Source organism: Aquarana catesbeiana, linkage group LG05 (genome assembly GCF_042186555.1).
Source record: "Aquarana catesbeiana isolate 2022-GZ linkage group LG05, ASM4218655v1, whole genome shotgun sequence".
NCBI lineage: Eukaryota > Metazoa > Chordata > Amphibia > Anura > Ranidae > Aquarana > Aquarana catesbeiana.
In genome coordinates, this window is record NC_133328.1 from 312,104,917 (window position 1) to 312,127,927 (window position 23,011).

Sequence of the window (23,011 nt, forward strand, 5' to 3'; positions counted from 1 at the left end):
TGATTAAAGCCGCTAACCTTTCTTCCAATCCTATCATAGCTGAGGAACCTCTTCAGTAATATAGACAGGGGCTTCAGTGTTGGAAACAGTTGCAACATTTGACGGCCCCAATGGCACACTATGACCAGCCACCCCAGATCTTTCAGGGAAGGATGCCATTGTAGAGATGAGACGAAGTTTCTTAAGAGTTTAAGGGAGACCCTTTTGAGCCCTTTTTTTTTGGGTGTTTCTACCTCCCCTTCTGACCATAGCCCAATGCAGAGGTACTGCCAGAAGAAATTGCACCCACTGCTTGAGCAAACAGTCCAGCAACTGCCGCTGCTATTAATGCTCAGCCTGAGGCTCAGTAAATGTGCCAAGGGAATGCCTGTGTCACCACTTACATGCCCCCTTCTGCTCGTGTCCCTCCGACAGCTGCAGTGGAGCTTTTCATAATGCACTCCCGCGCTGGACGTTGCAGCAGGCTAAAGCTGGGCCAAGCCACTACCCCTCCGTCTTTCCACCGCGCCCCCCCTCCTCTTTTCAAAAGAGCGTTTTCCCGCGCGGGTCTCCCATCCGACGGGATCTGCGCGTGTGTGTGTGTGTGTGGGGGGGATTGGCGAGGAGAAGAGCAGATGACTAACAGCCGTACAGAAGCGGTGGAAGAACGGATCAGCATCCGCCGATCGTTCTGGGCCTCCCCCTTCCTATCCGGGAGAGGGGGAGAGCTTCCGTCCAGGTGGGGGGTGTTTTTGGAAAAAAATCCCCCCCCCCAACATCTTACCGGAGGCCTGGGACTGTTTAGCCGGAGGAAGCCTGCAGCTTCTGCTGACACAGAGCGATCTATGAAAAGCATGAACAAGGTACGTGCTCTATACAGCCCCCAGTGGTGACTTTGGGCATGACAACATTTACTTTTAAAGGAGACAATCCATAAGTAAATTTAAAATTCCTTAGGAATCCCCACTTGCCTTATCCCGCCGTAGGGATTCTGTAGTAAAACCAACAGACCCAATCTTCACCCCTCACGGTGGGTTCCACTCCCCTGGACCCACAAAGCACCCCGCCAAGAAACTTTGTGGCTGAAAAAACCAAAGCACTGGATCCCTGGGTCCAGCTCTCTAAAAGAGAAGCGTTACGGGCGAAACCATGTTTCTTCCACCACAAGGCCCGGGTACTATTCAATTCGGCCTGAAAAGACACTTTGAATGGATCCGGCTGCAAAACTTGCCCCAGCAAAGGAATATTCCAGTGGAGCTCAGCCTAGCACATCTTTACACGTGACCTTTACTCGTGACCAACATCTAAGACACTGGCGAAAAAACTGAGGTACTCCCAGTAGTGGGAGGGGTTATATAGGGAGTGAACTGCCTGTCTTAGGGTGTGCCAGTGTCCATCACCTAAAGGTGGCCTATAACCCACATAGTAACTACTATGGCTCTGTGTTCCGTGATGTACGATAAAGAAAAGGAGTATACATACCTTTTTGGAAGCCGATCTGAGCTGCTCCGACCGGATCATCGTAGAGGCGGGTGCAGAGGAGAAGGAAGACAACAGACTCCCCATAGTAAGTCTATGGGTGATGTCACTTACCATTCATTTCACAGTCATTGTCGGCCGTGTCCTCTGCAGAGCTTCCGCCTCTGGAGATCAGGTTGGTGCGGGTCAGATCGGCATCCAAAAAAGGTATTGTACTAATTTTTTCTTTACAGGGTTACAGAGGTTAGTGTTAGATCCCTGGTGTCTATAGATGCAGGGATTTTAGTTTTTGCATGGACTTCCACTTTAAGCTTCTAACTAACCTTGAAGACAGCATATTTAGTAGTGGTGATCACCTCTGCTTGCAGAATCAGCAAGCTTCAGTCCCTGTCTATTAATGAACCCTATTTGACGGTTCTGGAAGACTATTTTAATGACCGATCCTGGGTTATCACCAAACCATCTTTTTATAGAATTCAAGACATAGCTCTAACTACATTTTGTTGAAATCCCTCAAATGAGGAAAAAAAAAAACTTACCATAAGCGTCTTAGATGTAAGGCAATTTGTTTTGTCCCACCTGGAAGTAAAGGACTACACTATTTTAAAGCACTCTGTTTTGTAGGCGGGCGCCAAGAAAGGAAAGCAAGCTTAAAAATTCACCATAGCAAGATGGATTAAACAAGCTATATTGGAATCATACAAATGCACAAAAGCAGTCCTTTCTGCATGGTTTAATGCCCATTCTACTAGAGTTTCGTCCACTTAATGGACAGAAGGAGCTTGCGTTACCCAGGATCAGATGTGCAAAGCGGCAGCTTGCTCTTTGCAACCTTTGTCCGCCATTACCATATGGATCTTTTAATATGTCAGACCAGGCACGGCAACGCCCCATCCAAATACGTAAGTTTATCATTTCAGGGGCTGTCCTGGAAGGAGGACTGGGGGATAAGCTGAGTTAGATGTACCGTTAACTCTTTTTTTCCAGTAGTCTTTCAAGACAGCCAACTTCCCGCTTCTTTGGGGTTATGCAATAATTTTAAGGTCCAGTCAGTGTTACTTATTTTTAAACTAAAGGGTTTGAATGAAGGCCTGACTTAACCGTTTAAGGCAATGCGTTTCCAGTCACAAGGAGGAAGAGCTACATCTCAGGGACGGTCCTGGAAGATGACTGGGGAGAAAAAGCTTTAAGTGCTTAAAAAGTAAAGTTAATTATATTTGATAATCCAGCACTGAACATAAAATACCCTCCAGTGGGTGATTCCAGGCATCCACTTCAATCCAGGAATCTCAGAAGAAACATCAGCAAGCTCAAGGGATCCTAGTAAAATAAAAAGCGAGTAGACAAATTTACAATCAGTAATGAAGTCTTTATAGATACTCCTTTAGAGAACATTAGAGAAATGTGTATGCAAGAGCATGCTATCTGAAAGGTAGGAATGTGCCTATACTTTTACATAAACACCAGTCCTAGTGACATAGATGGATATAAATTGTAGCATGTAGATATTTTTAAGTGGTATATTTATGTGCAAATTATGGCCAATTAAATAGATAAAAGCTAATTGATCAGCAATTTACAAAAGGCCTTTAATTCACAGATTATAGTGACTATATTTTATGCTGTGATGACCACAGATTGTATTTTATGACTCACATAATGACCAGCAATAGCAGAAAAGCTAGAAATGAGCAACCCATGATTCACATCATTTAATATATGAACAGTGAATTGCCAAACTAAAAGATTCACTTATCCATAGCCTCTTCGTTAAATCCAGAAGTTTCTACTAGTTACTCACCTACTACAAACAAGCAAAAATAGGAACAGCTTACCTGCAAAATCCTTTTCTTTGAGTACATCACGGGACACAGAGCCACGGTATTTACTGAATGGGTTATATAGGCACCTTTAGGTAATGGGACACTGGCACACCCTAGACAGGAAGTTTAGTTCCCTATATAACCCCTCCCCTTACTGGGAGTACCTCAGTTTTGTAGTGAAGCAATATACGTGTATTAGAAGAGGGGAGGGACCGTGATGTACTCGAAGAAAATGATTTTACAGGTAAGCTGTTGTAAAAATCCTTTTTGAGTACAACAGCTTACCTGTAAAATCCTTTTCTTCGAGTACATCACGGGACACAGCCACAGTATTTACTGAATAGGATGTCCCAGAGCAATGCTATCTGAGGGGAGGGAGACACAACAAAAGGTAGGGTGCAATCAGACCTGAGGACCTTATACTGCTGCCTGCAGCACACTGTGCCCAAAGGCGATATCCTCATGCCTTCTCGCATCTACCTGATAGAATCTGGTGAACGTATGGACTGAAGACCAAGTTGTGGCCTTGCAGATTTGAGCCCTGGAGGCCTGGTGATGCACTGCCCATGAAGCACTAAAAGCCCTGGTGGAGTGCGCTTTGATTTAAAAAAGGTGGAACTTTCCCTTTCAAACCATAAGCTTGAATAATTACTTGCCGAATCCACTTAGCAATAGTAGATTTCAACGCTGCCTGTCCTTTTTTAGGACCTTCAGCAACACAAACAAAACATCCCTTTTCCGAATCTAAGCAGACGCCTCCAAATAGGTTTTGACCGCTCTCACTACCATCCAGAGAATGTAGTGACCGTAGAACAGGACAGGATTCTGGAAAAAATTAAGGCAGAACAATAACATGGTTTAGATGAAAACCTGAAACCACTTTCGGTAGAAAGCTAGGATGAGGACGCAATACTATCCTTGTGAATAATTAAATATGGCTCTTTACAAGAAAGTTGCCAATTCTGATACCCTGCTTGCAGAGGAAACGGTTACCAGAAAAATTTGCTTGTCAAAAGGACCAAGGGAATATATTGTATCGGCTCTAAAAGGCTGTTTCTGTAATACTGACAGAACTAAATTCAAGTCCCAAGGGTTCAGGAGTGCTCTAACTAGTGGATTAAGCTGTTACCCCCCGTATAAAGCTTCAAACCAAAGAATGCGAAGCAAGCGGACATTGAAACAATACCGATAAGGCCAAAACCTGGCCCTTGATAGTAGGGCCAGCTTCATCTCTACCCCCATTTGCAGAAAAGCAAGGATTCTACCTATGACAGTTTCTGGGATGCCAACCCCTGGATTCACACCAGGAAACATATGCCTTCCAAACTCTATAATAAATGACTTTGGAAGCTAGCTTACTTGCATTAATCAAGGTAGATATCACCGAGCCTGAAAGCCCGCAATTCTTCAGAATGTGGGTTTCAATAGCCAAACCGTTAAATTTAGCGTTTGTAAGGTAGGATGGAACCCTGGTCCCTGTGATAGCAGGTCTGGACATGGTGGTAGGGTCCATGGGGGCCCTACCGTCATTTTTACTATTTCTGCATACCAAGATCTTCTGGGTCACCAGAAGTACAGACTTCTTTTCCTGCTTGATCCTGCGAAGAAGTCATGGTAGCAGCAGAATGGGAGGAAATGCATAAATCAGTGAGAACTGATCCCACTGGGTCACCAACACATCTGTTCCGCATGCGAGTGGATCCCTTGTTCTTGATACAAAGTTGTTGATCTTGTTGGTGAACCTGGACGCAAACAGATCTACGTCCGGGATCCCCATTTTTTTGGCATATAGACAGGAAGATGTCGGGGTGAAGAGACCATTCCCCCAGGAACAACTGCTGGCGACTTAAAGTAGTCCGCCTGCCAGTTCTTTGCCCCTGGAATGAAGATTGCCGATATGCACGGCACATGCTTTTCTGCCCAGTTTAGGATCTGATTTACTTCTCTCTGGGCTGCACGTACCTGGTGCCCCCTTGGTGATTGATATAAGCCACTGCTGTGGCATTGTCGGATTGGATCCTGACGGGGACAACCCTGCAACCTGAAAGTCCAAGCCTTTAGGGCTAGGTACGCTGCCCAAATCTCTAGAATGTTGATGGGCAAGGTCCTCTCGATTTTGGACCATTTCCCTTGGACAATCGTCTCTTCCAGAACTGCTCCCCAACCCCAGGTAACTGGCAAAAAGGATTTCCCTTTCCGCAGATTCACGGGTACCAACCACCAACTGAGGGTCTGACTTTCGTGTTCCAGGCAGACAGAATATTGTTTTGCAGCAGACTCGAATGAAACTGAGCATAGGGAACTGCTTCGAATGAAGCCACCATCTTTCCCAACCTCATAAAAAGGCAAATAGAAAAACCCTTCTTCACCCTGACTAACTGCACCAGCTCCTTTATGGTGCTGATTTTTGCCTGGGGTAAAAACACCCTCTTCTGGGTTGTATCTATAACCAGACCCAAGTACTCTAGTCTTCTTACTGGTTTTAAAGAAGACTTCTCTAGGTTGAGGACCCAACCTAGGTGTTCCAGTTAGTTGACTGTGGTTACCATCTTTGGTCTAAGCGGGCTACCGACCGGTCTATTAAGAGCAGGTCGTCTAGTTACGCTATAATCGTTATACCCTGGGCCCTTAATCTGGCCAGAGGAGGGCCAGGACCTTTGTAAACACCCGAGGTTCAGTAGCTAGACCGAAAGGTAGAGCTACTAACTAAAAAACGAACAATTTCCACTTCGAAAACGCAGATATTTCTGATGTGTGGGGAAAATGGGCACATGCAGGTATGCATCCTTGATGTCTATTGATGCCAGAAGTTCTCCTCCTTTTAGGATGGAGACTACTGATCGGATTCCATGTGAAAAGATCAAATTTTTGGGAACCGGTTTAGTTCTTTGAGATCTAGAATGGGTCTGACAACACCGATTTGGCTTTGGCACCATGAAAAGGTTTGAATAAAACCCCAATCCCTGCTCTTCCATGGGAATCACCATGATTACTTTTTGCGACAAAAGTCGCTCCAACGCTTGAAAGAGAGACTCCTTTTCTCTGGGTCCTTGGGAACATTTGATCTGAGGAAAACGAGGAGATGGGAATTCTCGGAACTCTAGTTTGTAACCTAGAGTTATTATGGAGACCACCCATCTGTCCTGAAAATCCTCCTGCCAGACCCTTGAGAACTGTAGCAGTCTTCCCCCCACTCGAACGAGCGGGGGCGCCCCTTCATAAAGAGGCTTTAGCGTTCTGTCTTGATTTCCTCCCCCAGGACTTCATTTGTCCCTGGGGTTGACTGAGTTTTACCTCTTAAACCTGACCTGGGAGGCTGTCGCGACTGCCTGGAGGCTGATGCCCCTGGCACTTAAGAGCCCGTTTAAATGAGGGATGTTTACTCCTTTACTTAACTGGCAAAAGGGTACTTTTCTCACTTGAAATTAATTGGATATAATTGTCCAAGTCATCCTCAAACAGCCTTACACCACGGAAGGGGAAACCAGCCAGGAGCTTTTTGCATGGCGCTTCGGCTGACCAATTTTTCAACCATAAGATTCTACGCATATGCACCAACCCAAGCGTAAGGCAAGAGGTCTGAAGGATAGAATCTGATTGCGTCAACTGCAAAAGACAAAGCCGCTGGCAGCTCGGCTAACTCCTGGGCCTGCTGTTCAGGGAAAACCTTGAGTACCTGTTTCAAGTGGTCTCTCAAGAACTGACATACCCCAAGTGCCGCCACTGCAGGTTGAGCTACTGAACCTGCCAAGGAAAAAAATTTAACAGGAATTCCAATTTTTTTTATCGGTTGGATCCCTAAGCATTTGCGTGTTGTCCATATATTGTGCAATGCACAAATGTAGAGGTACTATCAGAAATGCACCCACTGCTGAGCAAAATAGTTCAGCAACTGCCGCTATCAAGGCTCAGTCTGATGCTAAGTAAATGTGCCTGGGAATGCCTGTCACCCACTCTCACATGCCATCCATCTGCTCTGTGTCCTTCCTTCAGCTGTGTGCACCTGCAAAAAGTGCACCTTTATAGCTAAGCATGGCCCATGTTTGTGGGTGTTGAACCGCGCTGAAGCTCCGCCCCCCCTTCTCCGACCACCCCTTCCGTCCCCTCATCTTTTTTCAAAAACCGACCGCTTTCCCGTACGAGCGGGGGATTCGATCCAACCGGATCACATGTGGAGGGGGGGCTGGGGCAGAGGAGAGAGAGGAGGGCAGGTGGATGGAGAGCCGACGTAATAGCGGTAGCATTGCGGCATACCACCGACTGTCCCATGGCCTCTAGCCTGGAACAGAATCTGTGGGGGGACATTCCCAAAAAGAAAAAAAAAAAAAAAAAAAAAAAAAAACACACCTCTTCCCACATCATACCTGGAGCTTGGGCTTGGAGGAAGCGTGTAGCTTGTGACACTGAGCAAGGCTGACAAGCATGGAACAGGTACGTGCTCTTGTCAGCCCCCGATGGCGACTTTAGGCATAGCAACAGTAACTTAACCACTTCCCGCCCAGTTATTCAGTTATCCAACAGAGGCTCTTTACCACGTGATCAGCTGTGTCCAATCACGGCTGATCACAGTGTAAACAGTAAAAGCTGGTGACTGGCTTTTCCTCACTCGCGTCTGACAGACACGAGTAGAGGAGAGCCGATCGACTGCTCTCCTGACAGGGGGGTCTGCACGGTTTATCAGCGCAGCCCCCCCAAAGGATGCCCACCATCATGCCGCCCAGGACCACCAGGGAAGGGGGCAACATGTGGATGGCCAGGTATGTACACCATGTCCATCCACATATGAAAAAATTTGCACAATACATGCCAATCAGTGCCCACAAATGGGCACTGACTGGCAAAATTATGGTCCAGCTAAAAAAAAGTGATGCCCAGCAACGCCACCCATCAGTGTCATCAGTGCCACCTCTGTGCCCAGTGCCCATCTGTGCCACCTATCAGTGAAACCCATAAGTGCCCATCATCAGTGCTCAACAGTGCCCATCAGTGCAGCCATAACAGTGCCCGTCATTACAAGAAGAAAACGTACTTGTTTACTAAAAAAAAATTTTTACAGAAACAAAGAAAAACTTAATTTTTTTTCAAAATTTTCGGTCTTTTTATTTGTTGCGCAAAAAGTAAAAATTACAGAGGTGATCAAATACCACCAAAAGAAAGCTCTATTTTTGGGAACAAATTGATAAAAAAAAAATTGTTTGTGTACAGTGAAGCATGACCGCGCAATTGTCATTCAAATTGCGACAGCTGAAAAATTGGCTTGGGCAGGAAGGTGCGTAAGTGCCTGGTATTGAAGTGGTTAAAGGAGAAAACCCACAAGAATTAGAAAAATTCTTTAGGAATCTCCCTTACCTTATCTGGCTGCAGGGTTCTGTGGTAAGCCAAACAGACCCAATCTTCACTACTCACAATGGGCTCCGTTAAAAAACCTTCAGGGACTGGGGCCCCCTTTATAATCGGGAGATCCACAGCTCTGGGCCTGTAAAAAGCACCCCGCCAGGAATATGGCTGAAAAACACAAATACCGGATCCCGGGGTCCAGCTCTCCAAAAAGTGAATCGTTACAGGTAAAACCTTGTCCTTGTCCTTGCCCAGGTCCTATTCAATTCAGCCTGGAAAAGAAACTTTGAATGGATCCGGTTGCATGGCTTGCCCCAGCAAGGAATATTCCAGCGGAGCTCAGCACAGCACATCTTTACTCGTGACTAAAACCTAAGACACTGGCGAAAAAACTGAGGTACTCCCAATAAGGGGAGGGGTTATATAGGGAGCTAAACTTTATGTCTAGGGTGTGCCAGTGTCCATCACCTAGAGGTGCCTATATAATCCATTTAGTAAATACTGTGGCTCTGTGTCCCGTGATGTACAAAAAAGAAAATAAATCACTAGCATTACACTAGCAGCACAGGAGACAGGACAGCTGTTAAAGTGCCTGCCATCATCTCTTAACTGCATGTTTTACTTTAGCAGTATTTTAAAGAGAAGGGGTATAACCCAAGCTGCCATTTGGACTCCAAAACTAACACTGTAAAGGCTGGGGAGCAGCCAGTGAGAGATTCTACTAACACAGCAATGATGGGATGGACCATGTGCTGCTTGTTAGGAGTGTGAAGGGGAGAGTGCATGTCACACTCTAAACAGGATTTGCATATTCTGCCCCATCCTGTCATAGTAAAGCACCATTTTCAAGGTGTACAAAAAAATAAATAAAAACTAAAAATGCTCACCTAGTAATGTTCTCAGATTCACATCTATAAAACATTCAGTTATGTGAATTTGACAATTGCTGCAACACCTGCTCACGTTACAGATTCTCTAAAAAAACAAGTGGACCTTGACTTTGTCCCACAGCTTTCTCCCAGCAGCAATACCTACCAGGGTATTTATTATTGGTTACTGGTTATTTATGAATAGATGGACAAGAATTACTAAAATACACAAGTATATCATCTAATACATTATCCCCCATATACAAGTACAGATTTTCTTTATAATTACTAAAAAAAGGTAAGGAAGTCAATTTTCAGTACTGACACAAAGCTATCACAGATTACAAAATATATGTAAATCATTTTGCTCACTGAGAAATAATTGAATAGGCTTCTCTAGAACATTATGTTTTTCTGTGTCTAGTGATTTAAAATGTGTCTTGCTCGGCTTGTGAAGAGAGAATGCATGGCCTTGCCTTCACTTTTCTCCAGCAGGGAGGATATAACAGCTTCATCTTCAATAGGATTCAGTGAGCATGTTGAATACACCATCCTTCCCCCTTCTGCCAGCTGCTCAACACCACGGGTAGCAATTCTAATCTGTAACCTAGAAAATGCAAAATGAAGGTTAACAACAACTTGCATGCAGTTTCAAAAGATTCTTCTCCTGAAAACACGGTATGCTTCCTCTTTTATCCATATAGACATCAGTTAAAAGACTACATTAACACTTTCAAAACAGCAAGAGAATTATATAGAGGAAGATGAGCATAAATGGAGAAAGCATTATTCATCCAGTATCAAATGGCAAAGCCTTTAACTCCGCGTGACACATACAGCGCCTTGAAAAAGTATTCACCTCTCTTGGCTTTTTACCAATCTTGTTACATTACAGCCTTTAGTTCAATGTAACTGGTTGAAGGGCTATATAAATCAGGCCTTGCAAACATGAAGGATTCATGTAAAAATGTGTTTTAAAAAATCCTCCAGCACTTTTTTTTTTTTTACAGTAAACTTATTTATTTAAAACCTGCTTCTTCAATAACAGGTATCAGTTGCATACATTCTCTGCAAAACATGGTTCTTACCCTAACATAGGGGATTATCTCAATTGGGACATATTTCATAGAGAACAATAAAAAACAAAGCTTATCTGGAAGCAGCACACTGAAGGGAGTTAATTTGTGAGTTGCAAAAGGAAAAAAAAAGTCAGAAGACAAAATGTTTATTACATTGTACATCACAGGAAACATTGTACCCTGCTATTCATGACTACTTGGGTTATGCTGTGACCATCAGATGAATGGACACGGTCCCAAAAAAAGGCAGGAATCCCTATATCCAGGCAAAACTTCTCCAAGCTCAGCTAAGTCTTAGTTTTCAGCTAGTGTTCGTAGATAAACTTTCCTACAGATCTCTAAGAAGGTGGACTTGAGTTCCATATTTATAGTCTATTCTAAACACCCTTGCTGGGAAAGGGAAAGGCTTCATCTGCAGCCTACTGCCCTGACACCAAGAGGGAATGTACCCTGAGGAACCCCATGCAATAGCAGGGATGGCCTGAAATGTTGCCAGTCAGCGCTGGATCCTGTGAGCAGCGATCTCCAGGGTACACTGGCAGGGTGCTGTACAGGTCCAGGGCAATAAACCCCTTTACGTGCCTAAAGGCTTTGCTGGGTGCTACCACCGAGAGGTGAAGATTGGGCCTTCTGGCAATCCACCAAGGAATGGCAAGTGCCTCTGTGGTGGAACATGTGGCAGTTTTCCCTTGCTTTCCCTAGTGCATTTGGGGTAGTGGTTACTGTGTGCGGTGTGACCCAGCCCCAATAGCAGCATTTAAAAGGAAAGGATTGGGCACAACACACATATGTAATAGGTGCCATTTTGTCTGTTCCCTTAGCATGGAAGCATGTGCGAATGGCAGCTCCCAGCTACAATAGCAGGGACCCAGATCCTATGCTGGTCTAGCTACTTCCTGGGGTACAGCTCCTGCACAGTTGCATCAGGTCTACAGTGCATAGGTATCAGTGTTCCACAAGCACTGGGACACTTAAATCGGCAGTGACTTGCCACATAGATGTCTGGCCTGGGTTGACACTCTTCTCAGCTAAGTGGCCATTCCCATTTGGGTTTAACAGGCCTCCTTTACCCTTCGCAAGCCATGGAATTATAAGATAGTGCAACAATGTAGGCTCCCAAATACCTCTATGAGGTAGGAAGGACACCCTGCAGAGTCCACCCCGTGATGGCTCCCCTAAGGGTCAGCTTAGTTCTGTATCCCAGCCTTTATCTGGTATTTTCACTGTTTCGGGGGGGGGGGGGGGGGGGCACAATCCACCATTTACTTTGTAATAATGGAAGAATTTTCTGCAGGAGTTTTGTGAGACCAAAGGGATTCTCTCTGGTGAGGGGAAATGAGGTGTTGGATAAACATCGTCAGAATGAGGAAAAATGAGGAAAATGAGAAGAAAGCTGTTGAGGACAGGGTGCAAGGCTATCTCAGACACATAAGACTACAGTGGACATTCTGGTGGATGCGGTGCAAACAAAACTTTAAGTAGCCACTTCCAGCGGCCTCTTCTCAAAGTCACTGTATTTGGGTAATGAAAACTACCTAAATATTCCAAATCTTTTTCAGTGCACCCTCAACTGAAGAAGTGCTGTATGTCAATTGAGCTCACCCAGAGAAGGCGTTTTCATCTCCAAAGTGTTCTACTCAACTGTACCCCATGGTGGAGGAATTCTACAAAAAGTTGTGTTCTCCAGCTGCTGTCATTCTCCCGGGAACAACTGCTGGCGACTCAAATAGACCGCCTGCCAATTTTCTATTCCTAGAATGAAAAAAAGGCCAATAGGCAAGGTACATTGTTTTCTGCCCAAGATAGGATATGATTCACCCCTCTCTGGGCCACACAACTTCTTGTGCCCCCTTGGTGATTGATATAGGCCACTGCTGTGGCATTGTCGGATTGGATCCTGACAGGACAGCTCCGCAAATTAAATGTCCAGGCCATCAGGACCAAGCTCTCTGCCCGAATCTGTAGAATGTTGGACCACTTCTCATGGACAGTTATATCTTTCAAGACTGCTCCCCAACCTAAAAAAGTTGGTGTATGTTGTTACCACTTCCCAGGTAACTGTAGGAAGGATTTTTCCCTTTGCAGTTTTTTTGGTTAACAACCATAAACTGAGGCTCCGGCGCACCTTTGGAGTCAGACACATTGGAAAATCTAGAGCTTGAACCCTCTTGTTCCAATAGAAGGATTCATCTTGCCTCGACCACTTTAATAATTTCCTTTATGGCGCTGATCTTTGCCTGGGGCAAGAATACCCTTTTCTGGGTGTATATGAACAGACCCAAGTATTTTAAACTCCTTAATGGTTTTAAGGAAGATTTCTCTAGGTTGAGAATCCAAACTAGGTATTCCAGGTAGTTGAATGTGGTGACCATACTTTGGGCTAAGCGGGCTACCGACTGTTCTATCAAGAGCCAATCGTCTAGGTAAACTATCGTTATACCTTGGGCCCTTAGTCTGGCTAAAGGAGGAGCCAAAACCTTTGTAAACACTCAAGGTGCAGTAGCTAGACCGAAAGCAGAGCTACAAACTGTAAATTAAGATTTTCTACCTTAAAAAGTAAATATTTCTAGTGAGCGGTGAAATATGCCCATAGAGGTATGCACCCTTGACGTCGATGGACATAAAAAGTTCTCCTTGTAAGATGGACAACTGATTGGATTGACTCCATGCGAAAAATAGGATTTTTAAAACAGCTTACCTGTAAAATCCTTTTCTTTGAAGTACATCACGGGACACAGAGCCATAGTAGTTACTATGTGGGGTTATAGGCCACCTTCAAGTGATGGACACTGGCACGCCCTAAATTAAAAAGTGCACTCCCTATATAACCCCTCCCACTGGTGGGAGTACCTCAGTTTTGTAGCAAAGCAATACACGTGAATACCAAGAAGGGAGGAACCTCTGTGTCCCGTGATGTACTTCAAAGAAAAGGATTTTACAGGTAAGCTGTTATAAAAATCCTATTTTCTTATCGTACATCACGCGACACACAGCCATAGTAGTTACTATGTGGGATGTCCCATAGCAATGCCAACTGAAGGGAGGGAGACACAACAAAGTAGGGTACCAAAAGACTAGAGGACTCATACTGCAACCTGCAGTACACTGCGCCCAAAGGTGATGTCCTCATGCTTTTTACATCTACTTGATAGAACCTGGTAAATGTATGGACTGAAGACCAAGTTGCGGCCTTGCAGATCTGAGCCATGGAGGCTTGGTGATGCACTGCCCAAGAAGCACTAACAGCCCTGGTGGAGTGCACTTTAATATGAAAAGGAGGAGTTTTTCTTTTAAAACCATAAGTTTGAACAATCACTTGACGAATCCATTTAGGAATAGTAGATTTCGATGCTGCCTGTTCTCTTTTAGGACCATCTGGCAACAAAAACAAACATTTGTTTATGAATCTGAACGGTCACTTTCAATAGACCTTGACCGCTCACACCACATCAAGAAAACAGTGACCTTTCTTCCACAGAAAGGAAGTTCTGGGAAAAAAAAAAAATGAAGGCAGAACAATATCCTGGTTTAAATGAAAACCCGATACTACCTTCGGTAAGAATTCAGAATGAGGCCGCAATACAGCCTCATCTTTATGAACAAATACGGCTCCTTACAAAAAAACAACCTCTTTTGAGCTGTATCAATGATCAGCCCCAAGTACTACAATCTCCTTGATGGATTTAAGGAGGATTTCTCTAGGTTGAGAATCCAACCTAGGTATTCCAGGTAGCTAACTGCGGTGACCAAAGTTTGGATTAATCTGCCTACCGAATTGATCTATGAAGAGAAGATCTAAATAGGCTATTAGTTTGTTATACCTTGAGCCATTACCCTGGCTAAAGGAGCAAGGACCTTTGTAAACACTCGAGATGGAGTAGGGAGACCAAAAGGAAGAGCTACAAACTAAAAATGAAGATTTTCTACCTTGCAGCGTAAATTTCTGTTGAGCAGGGGAAAAAAACGGCACATGGAAAAAAGCACCCTTAATGTCAATTGACAGCAGTAGTTCTCCCCCTTGTAGGACGGAGACTACTGATCGGATTGACTCCATGCGAAAAGAACGGATATTCAAACCCGGTTTAGATCTTTGAGATCTAAAATGGGTCTGAGATCCCCGTACGGTTTTGGAACCGCAAAAAAGGTTTGAAAAACCCTAATCCTTGCTCTACCAAGGGGACCACCGATATCAGCCTTTGAGACAAGAGATGATGCAAAGCTAGAAAGAGAGACTTCTTTTCACTGGATCTCTGGGATCGTTTTGATCTGAGAAAACGAGGCGATGGGAACTGTGACAATGTTCCTGTCAGACCCTTGAAAACTGTAGAAGCCCAGGTCCTCTAATTGACCCTGGGACTGACCCTTAGGTTTACCTCTTGAATCCTGACGGTGGAGGCCGTCGTGACTGCCTAGAGGCAGATGCCCCTGGAACTGGAGAAGAAGCAAATTTAAAAGAAAAAAAATACTTAAAAACTTCTTAACTGAAAAAAAGGGTATTTAAGTGTTTAAAACAGGTTTTTTTGCTAGAAAAGTACTTAGAACCCCCAAACATTATATATGGTTTTTCTTCTAACACCCTAGAGAATAAACTGGCGGTCGTTGCAATACTTTTTTTTGCACCATATTTGCGCAGCGGTCTTAAAAGCACACTTTTTTTGGGAAAAAATTAACTTTTTGAATAAAAAAAATAAGACAACAGTAAAGTAAGCCCAATTTTTTTTTTATATTGTGAAATATGTTACGCCAAGTAAATTGATACCCAACATGTCGCTTCAAAATTGCGCCCGCTCGTGGAATGGCGTCAAACTTTTACCCTCAAAAATCTCCATAGGCGATGTTTAAAAAAATTCTACAGGTTGCATATTTTGAGGTACAGATGAGGTCTAGGGCTAGAATTATTGCTCTCGCTGTACCGTCGCAGCGATACCTCACATGTGTGGTTTGACCAGCGTTTTCATATGCGGCCGCTACTCGCGTATGCGAACTCGTCGGGGGGGGGGGTTAAAAATTAATTTTTTTATTTTTATTATTTATTTTACATTATTTTTATTTATTTTTACACTGTTTAAAAAAATAAATAAATATTAATTGTGTCACTTTTATTCCTATTACAAGGAATGTAAACATCCCTTGTAAGGGATGACAGGACCTCTTAAATATGAGATCTGGGGTCAAAAAGACCTCAGATTTCATATTTACACTAAAATGCAATAAAAAAAAAAAAAAAAAAAGTCATTTAAAAAATGACATTGAAAAAAAAAAAAAAAAAGCCTTTAAGAGGCGTGGACGGAAGTGACGTTTTGACGTCGCTTCCGCCCAGCAGTGTCATGGAGACGAGTGGGCGCCATCTTAGCTTCACTCATCTCCAGGCACACCACAGAGAAGGACGCGATCACCTCCGCCGCTACCGACGGCTCCGGTAAGCGGCGGAGGGCACTGGATCGCAGCGGGAGGGGGGCCCCTCTCCCACCACCGATAAAAGTGATCTCGCGGCGTACCTGCCGCAGGGACCACTTTTATCTGGAAGCTGGCCGCCGCACAAAAACGGGGATACCGGGGTTATGGCAGCTAGCTGCTGCCACAACAACGATATCCCCGTTCAAAGTTTGGACGTACATCGTCGTGCGGCGGTTGGTAAGTGGTTAAGAGGAAAAAACTATCTGGGTGCTCTCACTATGAATACATAAGCTTTCTTAGCCATGAATGGATAGAAAAAGGATGAACAGATTTGGGGGGGGGGGGCTTTTAGTCAACCTAAAGCAGAAGTTGGCTCATCGACTGACTGTTACTGGCAGTAAACATGTGTAGCAGACCAATTCAGTGAGCGACTATAAACAACCTTTTCTGCGAGCTTGATACTTCGCATCAGGTTCTTCAGAAGAGAAGACATCAGCCTTTTCCTGGTCCTAAAGAGAAATTCGCCATCGCTCGCTCCCTGTTTCTCAGTATGAGGGTCCTGAGCAATGGACGGGGACCTGTTATGCTTAGCCCCACTCTGGGATGCGATTAACGTATCAAACTTTTACTTCAAGCTTAAAATGGTTGAAGAAATAAAAAAAAAAAAAAAAAAAAAAAAAAGCCTCCTTGATAATATACGCAGGGCCTGCAGTGTTTAAGAGCAGCTACTACACTTGCCCCTCCCGACGGCTCACCGTGACCAGCCATATTACTCTCAGGGGAGGATGCCATCTTACTGGGATGGATCTAGGCTTCCGTGTGTGACTAAATAAGTCTTTTTAGAGCCCTTTATTGAGGTATTTTTACCCCCTTCTGCCATAGCCCGATGCACAAAGCAGAGGTACTACCAGAAGGAATGCATATAACTGCTTGAGCTATAGTCAGCACAGTTGCTGCAATTAATGCCCAGCCTGATGCAGCAGTAAAAATGTGTCAAAGGAAATGCCTGTGTCACCAAACCTCTTAATGCCACCTTTAGCTGTTATGTCCCTCCACAGCCTGCAGCAACACAAAAGGTGCTTTTTAAAACCTTGCCTCCTCGTGTTGGGCGTCGGAGGACACGACGAGCCCCACGTTACCTACAGCTTTTCCGCTGCTTCTTTTTAAAAGAAAACTTTTTCCCGCGCGAGCGGTGGACTACAGGTCCTCTGGGACCTACGGGAAGGAGCAGCATGGAGCGGGGAGGTCTGTAAGCCGCCGAGCGGCGAGCTGATCACACTAGTTTTCTTCTCTCTTTTGTTTTTTTCAAAGAAAAACTTAAAGTGCTTCTTCCCCCATGAAATGGGGGAGACTGTCAGCACAGGGGGGCGATAGGTGGGGAGAAGAACCCCCCTCAAGCTTACCGGAGGCCTTGCTGTCTGCCTGGAGGAAGCAGCATCTCGGCTCCCTGACACAGCGTGTTCTCTCAGCCTGAGACGGTGAGTGCTCAATACAGCCCCCAGTGGTGACACATAGGCATGACAACAATTACTGATCTTAAAGGAGACATTCATAAGAAAAAAAAAAAAAAAAGTTCTTAGAAAACTCCACTTACCTTTACCTCTGCAGGGTTTTCTGTGGTAAACCAGCAGACCCAATTTTCTCCCTTCACGATGGGTTCTGTTAAACCTTCAGGAGCTGCGGATCCTCAGGAAACACACTATCCTGGACCTGTAGCAGCACCTCTGCCAGTAAAACTTTATGGCCTTACTACCAAAAAGTACTGGATCCCGGGGTTTAGCTCTCTAAAAAGAGAAGCATTTACAGGCAAAACCTTGTTTCTTCGGATATGAGGCCCGGGTAACATTCAATTTGGCCAAAAGAGACACTTTGAATGGATCTGGTCAGCATGACCAACACCTTAGACACTGGCGAAAAAAACTGAGGTACTCCCACCAGTGGGAGGGGATATACAGGGAGTGCACTTTTTAAATCAGGGTGTGCCAGTGTCCATCACCTCAAGGTGGCTTATAACCCCACATAGTAACTACTATGGCTCTGTGTCCCGTGCTGTATGATAAGAAAAGAGCAGATATTCAGGAACCAGTTTAGATTTCTGAGATCCAGAATGGGTTTGACATCTCCATTCGATTTTGCCGTGAAAAAAGGTTTGAATGAAACCTCAACTCCAGCTCTTTCACGGGGACCAGCATGACCACTGTTTGCTAAAGGATAGTCCAATGCTAGAGAGACTATATTTCTCTGGATCTTTAGAAATGTCTGATCTGAGAAAACGAGGAGATGGGAACTCTTGAAATCTCAGATTGTACTCTAAAGCTAATGAAGAAGCCACCCATCTGTCTCGACATTCTTTCTGCCAAGCCCTTGAGAACTGCAGAAGTCTTTCCCCCCCGAGCGAGCAGGGGTGCCCCCCTCATAAGGAGGCTTTAGAACTGCGTTTGTAGGTTTCATTTGTCCCTGAGGATTACCTCTTGAACTTGACGGCGGAAGCAGTCGTGACTGCCCTGGAGGCTGATGCCCCTGGCACTGGAGAAGGAGCTTGTTTAAATGAAATACATTTACTCCTTTTCTTAAATAGCAAAAGGGTACCTTTCCACTAGAAATTGTTTGGATGAATTATCCAAGATACAGTTGTTCACCGCAAAAAGGAAAACCAGCCAGGAGTGTTTTTTTTTTTGTTTTTATGACGCTTCAGCTGACCAATTTTTCAACCATAGTATTCTATGCATATGTACCAGCCCAGCGAAAGATGTGAGGCCTGAAGAAAGAATCTCACATGGCGTCTATTGTCAACATAAAGCTACTAGGAGCTTGCCAGAACATGGGCCTGCTGAACAGGGATAATTTTGAGCACCTGTTTAAAACTGGTCTCTCAAGGATTTGACACATACCAATTACTGTCAGCACAGGCTGAGACACTCAATCTGTCAGGGAAATATATATATTTTTTTTTTTAATAGGAATTCCAACTCTTTATCCATTGGATCCCTAAGTATTTGAGCATTGTCTGCCGGACAAGTCAAACTTTTAATCAGAAGATATAGCAGTGTCAATTGCTGGTATCTTCCACCTTTAAAAAGTTTTCTCCTCCATAGGATAAAGTGTGAAAAACTTTTTAGGAGGGGAAAAAAATGCTTATCTGGGTGATCCCACTCAGAATACATGAACTTTCCCAACAATGAATGGACAGGAAAGGCATACACACCTTTGAGGAGGCTTTAGCAAACCAAAAACAAGAAGGAGGACACTCAGTTAAAAGGTAGCATAAAATATGGAGCGGACCAATTCAGTAAGAAATTGCACCCACAATGTGAGACTGATGTTCCGCATATGACCCCTCAGAAGAGGAGTCATCAGCCTGTTCACGGTCCTCAGAGAAAACATCTCTCACCCCCAGATCCTCAGATTGAGGGTCCTTGGGGAATTGAAAGGAATCTGTCGCATTTTATCACAATCTGGGATGCGACTTAAGTCTTTTAGAAATATAGGCAGGGGCTGCAGTGTTGTAAACAAATGCAAACATTCCATGGCCCCTGAAGGCTCACTCTCTTCAGGGGAGGATGCCATTGTAGAGATAGGTTTTAGGCTTTCAGAGCTTGAGGGAGATCCCTTTAGCCCTCTTTAGGGGTGTTTCTAGCCCCCCTTCTGACTATAGCCCGATGCACAAAAGCATAGGTACTACCGGAAGGATTGCATCCACTGCTTGAGCAATAGTCCAGCCACTGCCACTAATGCTCAGCCTGATGCGAATAGTAAATGTGTCAAAAAAGGAATGCCTGTGTCACCAAACCTCTTTCATGCCCCTTCTTTGCTCTTGTGTCCCTGCGACAACTTGCAGCCAGCATAAATGGAGTTTTTTTTTTTTTTTTTTTTTTTTTTAAAACATACTCCCGCGCTGCACGTTGGAGGACGCCAACGCTGCCCTAAGCCCCACCCCCTCCTTGCATCGCGCCCCCCTCCTCTTTTTCAAAAGAGAGCTTTCCCGTGCGGGCCTCCGATCCGACGGGATCAGCTTGCGAATGAGGGAGGGATGCGAGGAGGAAACCTGAGAGCCGCCGTGCAGGGGCGGTGGAAGAAAACAGCATCGCCGATCATTTTATCTCTCCCCTTTCCCTGTGAAGAAGGGGGGAGCTTAGCCCAGGTGGGGGGTGTCTGGTGGAAGCAAAAACCCTCCCAAACTCACCGGAGGTCTCAGCTGCTCGCCAGAGGAAAACAGCCTGCTGCTTCCTGACACAGTGTGATCTCTGAGGAAAGCATGAGAAGGTATGTGCTCCATACAGCCACCACTGGTGACACTTAGGCATGACATTTATTTTTTTTTTTAAAAAGGAGACATTTCATAAGAAAAATTAAAACATTTCTTAGAAAAACTCCACTTACCTTTCCCGCCGCAGGGTTCTCTGCGGTAAAACCAACAGACACAATTCTTACCCTTCACGGTGGGTTCCGTTAAACCTTTAGGAACTGGGGACACTCGGGGAACCCACACTCCTGGACCTGTAATAGCACCCCGCCAGTAAAACTTTATGGCTTAAAATAGCAAAGTACTGGATCCCGAGGTCCAGCTCTCTAAAAAGAGAAGTGTAACAGGTAAAACCTCGTTTCTTCGGACACGAGGCCCAGGTACCATTCAATTCAGCCTAAAAGAAACTTTGAATGGATCAGTCTGCATAGCTGGCCCCAGCAAGGATTGCTCCAGTGGAGCTCAGCACAGCACATCTTCACTCGTGACCAACACCTTAGACACTGGCGAAAAAAACTGGAGGTACTCCCGGTATGGGAGGGGTTATATAGGGAGGCAACTTCCTGTTTAGGTCTGCCAGTGTCCAGCACCTGAAGGTGGCCTATAACCCACATGATTACTATGGCTCTGTGTACCGTGATGTAAGATTAAAGACAATGACCTTGTCATTAAGGTGGCAAATCCTTTCCAGGGCTGAAGTGGTAATAGATACAACTGGCACGGCGCCAGAGTGGATACGCATGGCCAGCGACTGCACTGTTCGCCGGCCACCCACAATCGCTCCACAGAGAGGCAGAACAGGGATCTGCCAATGTAAACAAAGCAGATCCCCGTTCTGTCACAGGAGTACAGTGTGGATGTCTGTCACTAGTGATTAGGAACAGTGATATCTCTGTACTCCCAGTCAGTCCACCCCCCCCCCCTCGTTAGTAACACCTCCCTAGGACACACTTAACCTCTTCCTTGCCAGTGTCATTTATACAGTAATCAGTGCAACTGATCAAGGTATAAATGTCACCGGTCCCAAAAAAAAAAATAAAAAAAAAAAAAAAAAAAAAAAAGTGTCCGATCTGTCCACTGCAATTTCGCAGTCCCACTAAAATACGCTGATCACTGCCATTACTACATTACTAGGAAAAAAAAAAGAAGAAAAAAAAAAAAAAAAAAACCACATAGTAAAAATGCATAGATATATTCTCTATTTGGTAGACGCTATAACTTTTGTGCAAACCAATCAATATACGCTTGTGATTTTTTTTTTTTACCAAAAATATGTAGCAGAATACATATTGACTTAAACTGATGAAGACATTTTTTTTTTACTTTTTTTGGGGATATTATAGTTAAGTAAAAAATATTTTTTTTTCAAAAATTGTCGGTCTTTTTTTGTTTATAGCACAAAAAATAAAAACTGCAGAGGTGATCAAATACCACCAAAAGAAAGCCTCATTTGTGGAGAAAAAAAAGACATCAATTTTGTTTGGGTACAGCACTGCGTTGGAACTTTAGGAGTTAATCCTCTGCATTGTGTAAAAAGGCTGTTTTATCCTGTATGCATAGATCCTCCCCCTCCTGCAATGTCTACCTTGGAAAGAACAGGCAAGGTTGCCAACCTGCACATGCTCAGTTGTGTCTTTTGTGCTGGAGAGAACAGTTTCTTGTTCTCAGAGACAGCCAAGTCACATGATATTGACATCACACATGTGCGCGTGTATACAGGCTGAAAATCTCCACATTCCTGAACTCTCAGCACTGTAGAAACTGCAGTTTATAATGTAACTGTGGAATACAGATAATTCAAAAAGGTATATAGTGGCAAAATGTTAATGTAAAAATATGATTTATAAGCCGGGGGCACTGTGGGGGGATGACTATTTTCATATTACTGGGTTTAGTAACATTTTAAGTTGCAGTTAAGTAAAAAGGATTTGATCCCCAAGCAAAATATGACTTGGTACTTGGTGGAGAAACCCTTGTTGGCAAGCACAGAGGTGAGACGTTTCTTGTAGTTGGTGACCAGGTTTGCACACATCTCAGGAAAGATTTTGGGCCACTCTTTTTTACAGATTTTCTGTAACTCAAATTTATAACATTTGTATTGTGCTTTTTCTGGATTTTTGGTTAATATTCTATCATTTAAAATACACCATGATAAAAATTATAGACCCTTCATTTCCTTGTAAGTGGGCAAACTTACAAAATCTGCAGGGGATCAAATCATTATCTCGAGAGAGAGAGAGAGAGAGAGAGAGAGAGAGAGAGAGAGAGAGAGAGAGAGAGAGAGAGAGAGAGAGAGAGAGAGAGAGAGAGAGAGAGAGAGAGAGAGAGAGAGAGAGATCTCTCTAGGAGTTCCCCTATTACACTTTGTACTTCCACAGACAGAGCTGCGTTGTCGCAGCCTATAATGTGAAAGGGTCAATACATGTCCATATAACTTAGCCACACCAATATTCACACAGTACGCTACAGCAAATCTTGTCCTACAGCATGTTTAGAAAGGAGAATCTAACCCATGTAGCCCAACTTGGACAGGACTGCTATAAAACGTTGCCAATTTTAAATGTAATGTTTGACTTTCAAAAATACTAATTTAAACATTTTTAAAGTAGAAAAACACCCATGGCATAACATGCACAGTGACAACAGTTCCTATACTAGGAATATTTACTAAAAAATAAAAACTACCAATTAAAAAGCTTTTTCTTACCCATGCAACTGCAAACTGTTTAATGTTGTCCATTTTTTCCAAACGTCTATATTCTTTCTCATAGTGCCATCCCCACTGCAACAAAGAACAAAATGTAA

The 23,011-nt window shown here is 44.2% G+C and overlaps 1 protein-coding gene across 2 annotated transcripts in view; it reads right to left on the reverse strand.

Annotated features, from left to right (window-relative positions):
• The window catches only part of NSUN2 (NOP2/Sun RNA methyltransferase 2), a 153,811-nt gene that overhangs the window by 67,224 nt on the left and 63,576 nt on the right, over positions 1–23,011 (reverse strand). For both annotated transcript variants that reach the window (XM_073630839.1, XM_073630838.1), the window contains 3 exons: positions 22,914–22,988; positions 9,964–10,094; positions 2,705–2,778 (listed from right to left, as the gene is read on the reverse strand). In XM_073630839.1, the coding sequence (XP_073486940.1) occupies positions 2,705–2,778; positions 9,964–10,094; positions 22,914–22,988 (280 nt within the window). The remainder of the gene's footprint in view (positions 1–2,704; positions 2,779–9,963; positions 10,095–22,913; positions 22,989–23,011) is intronic.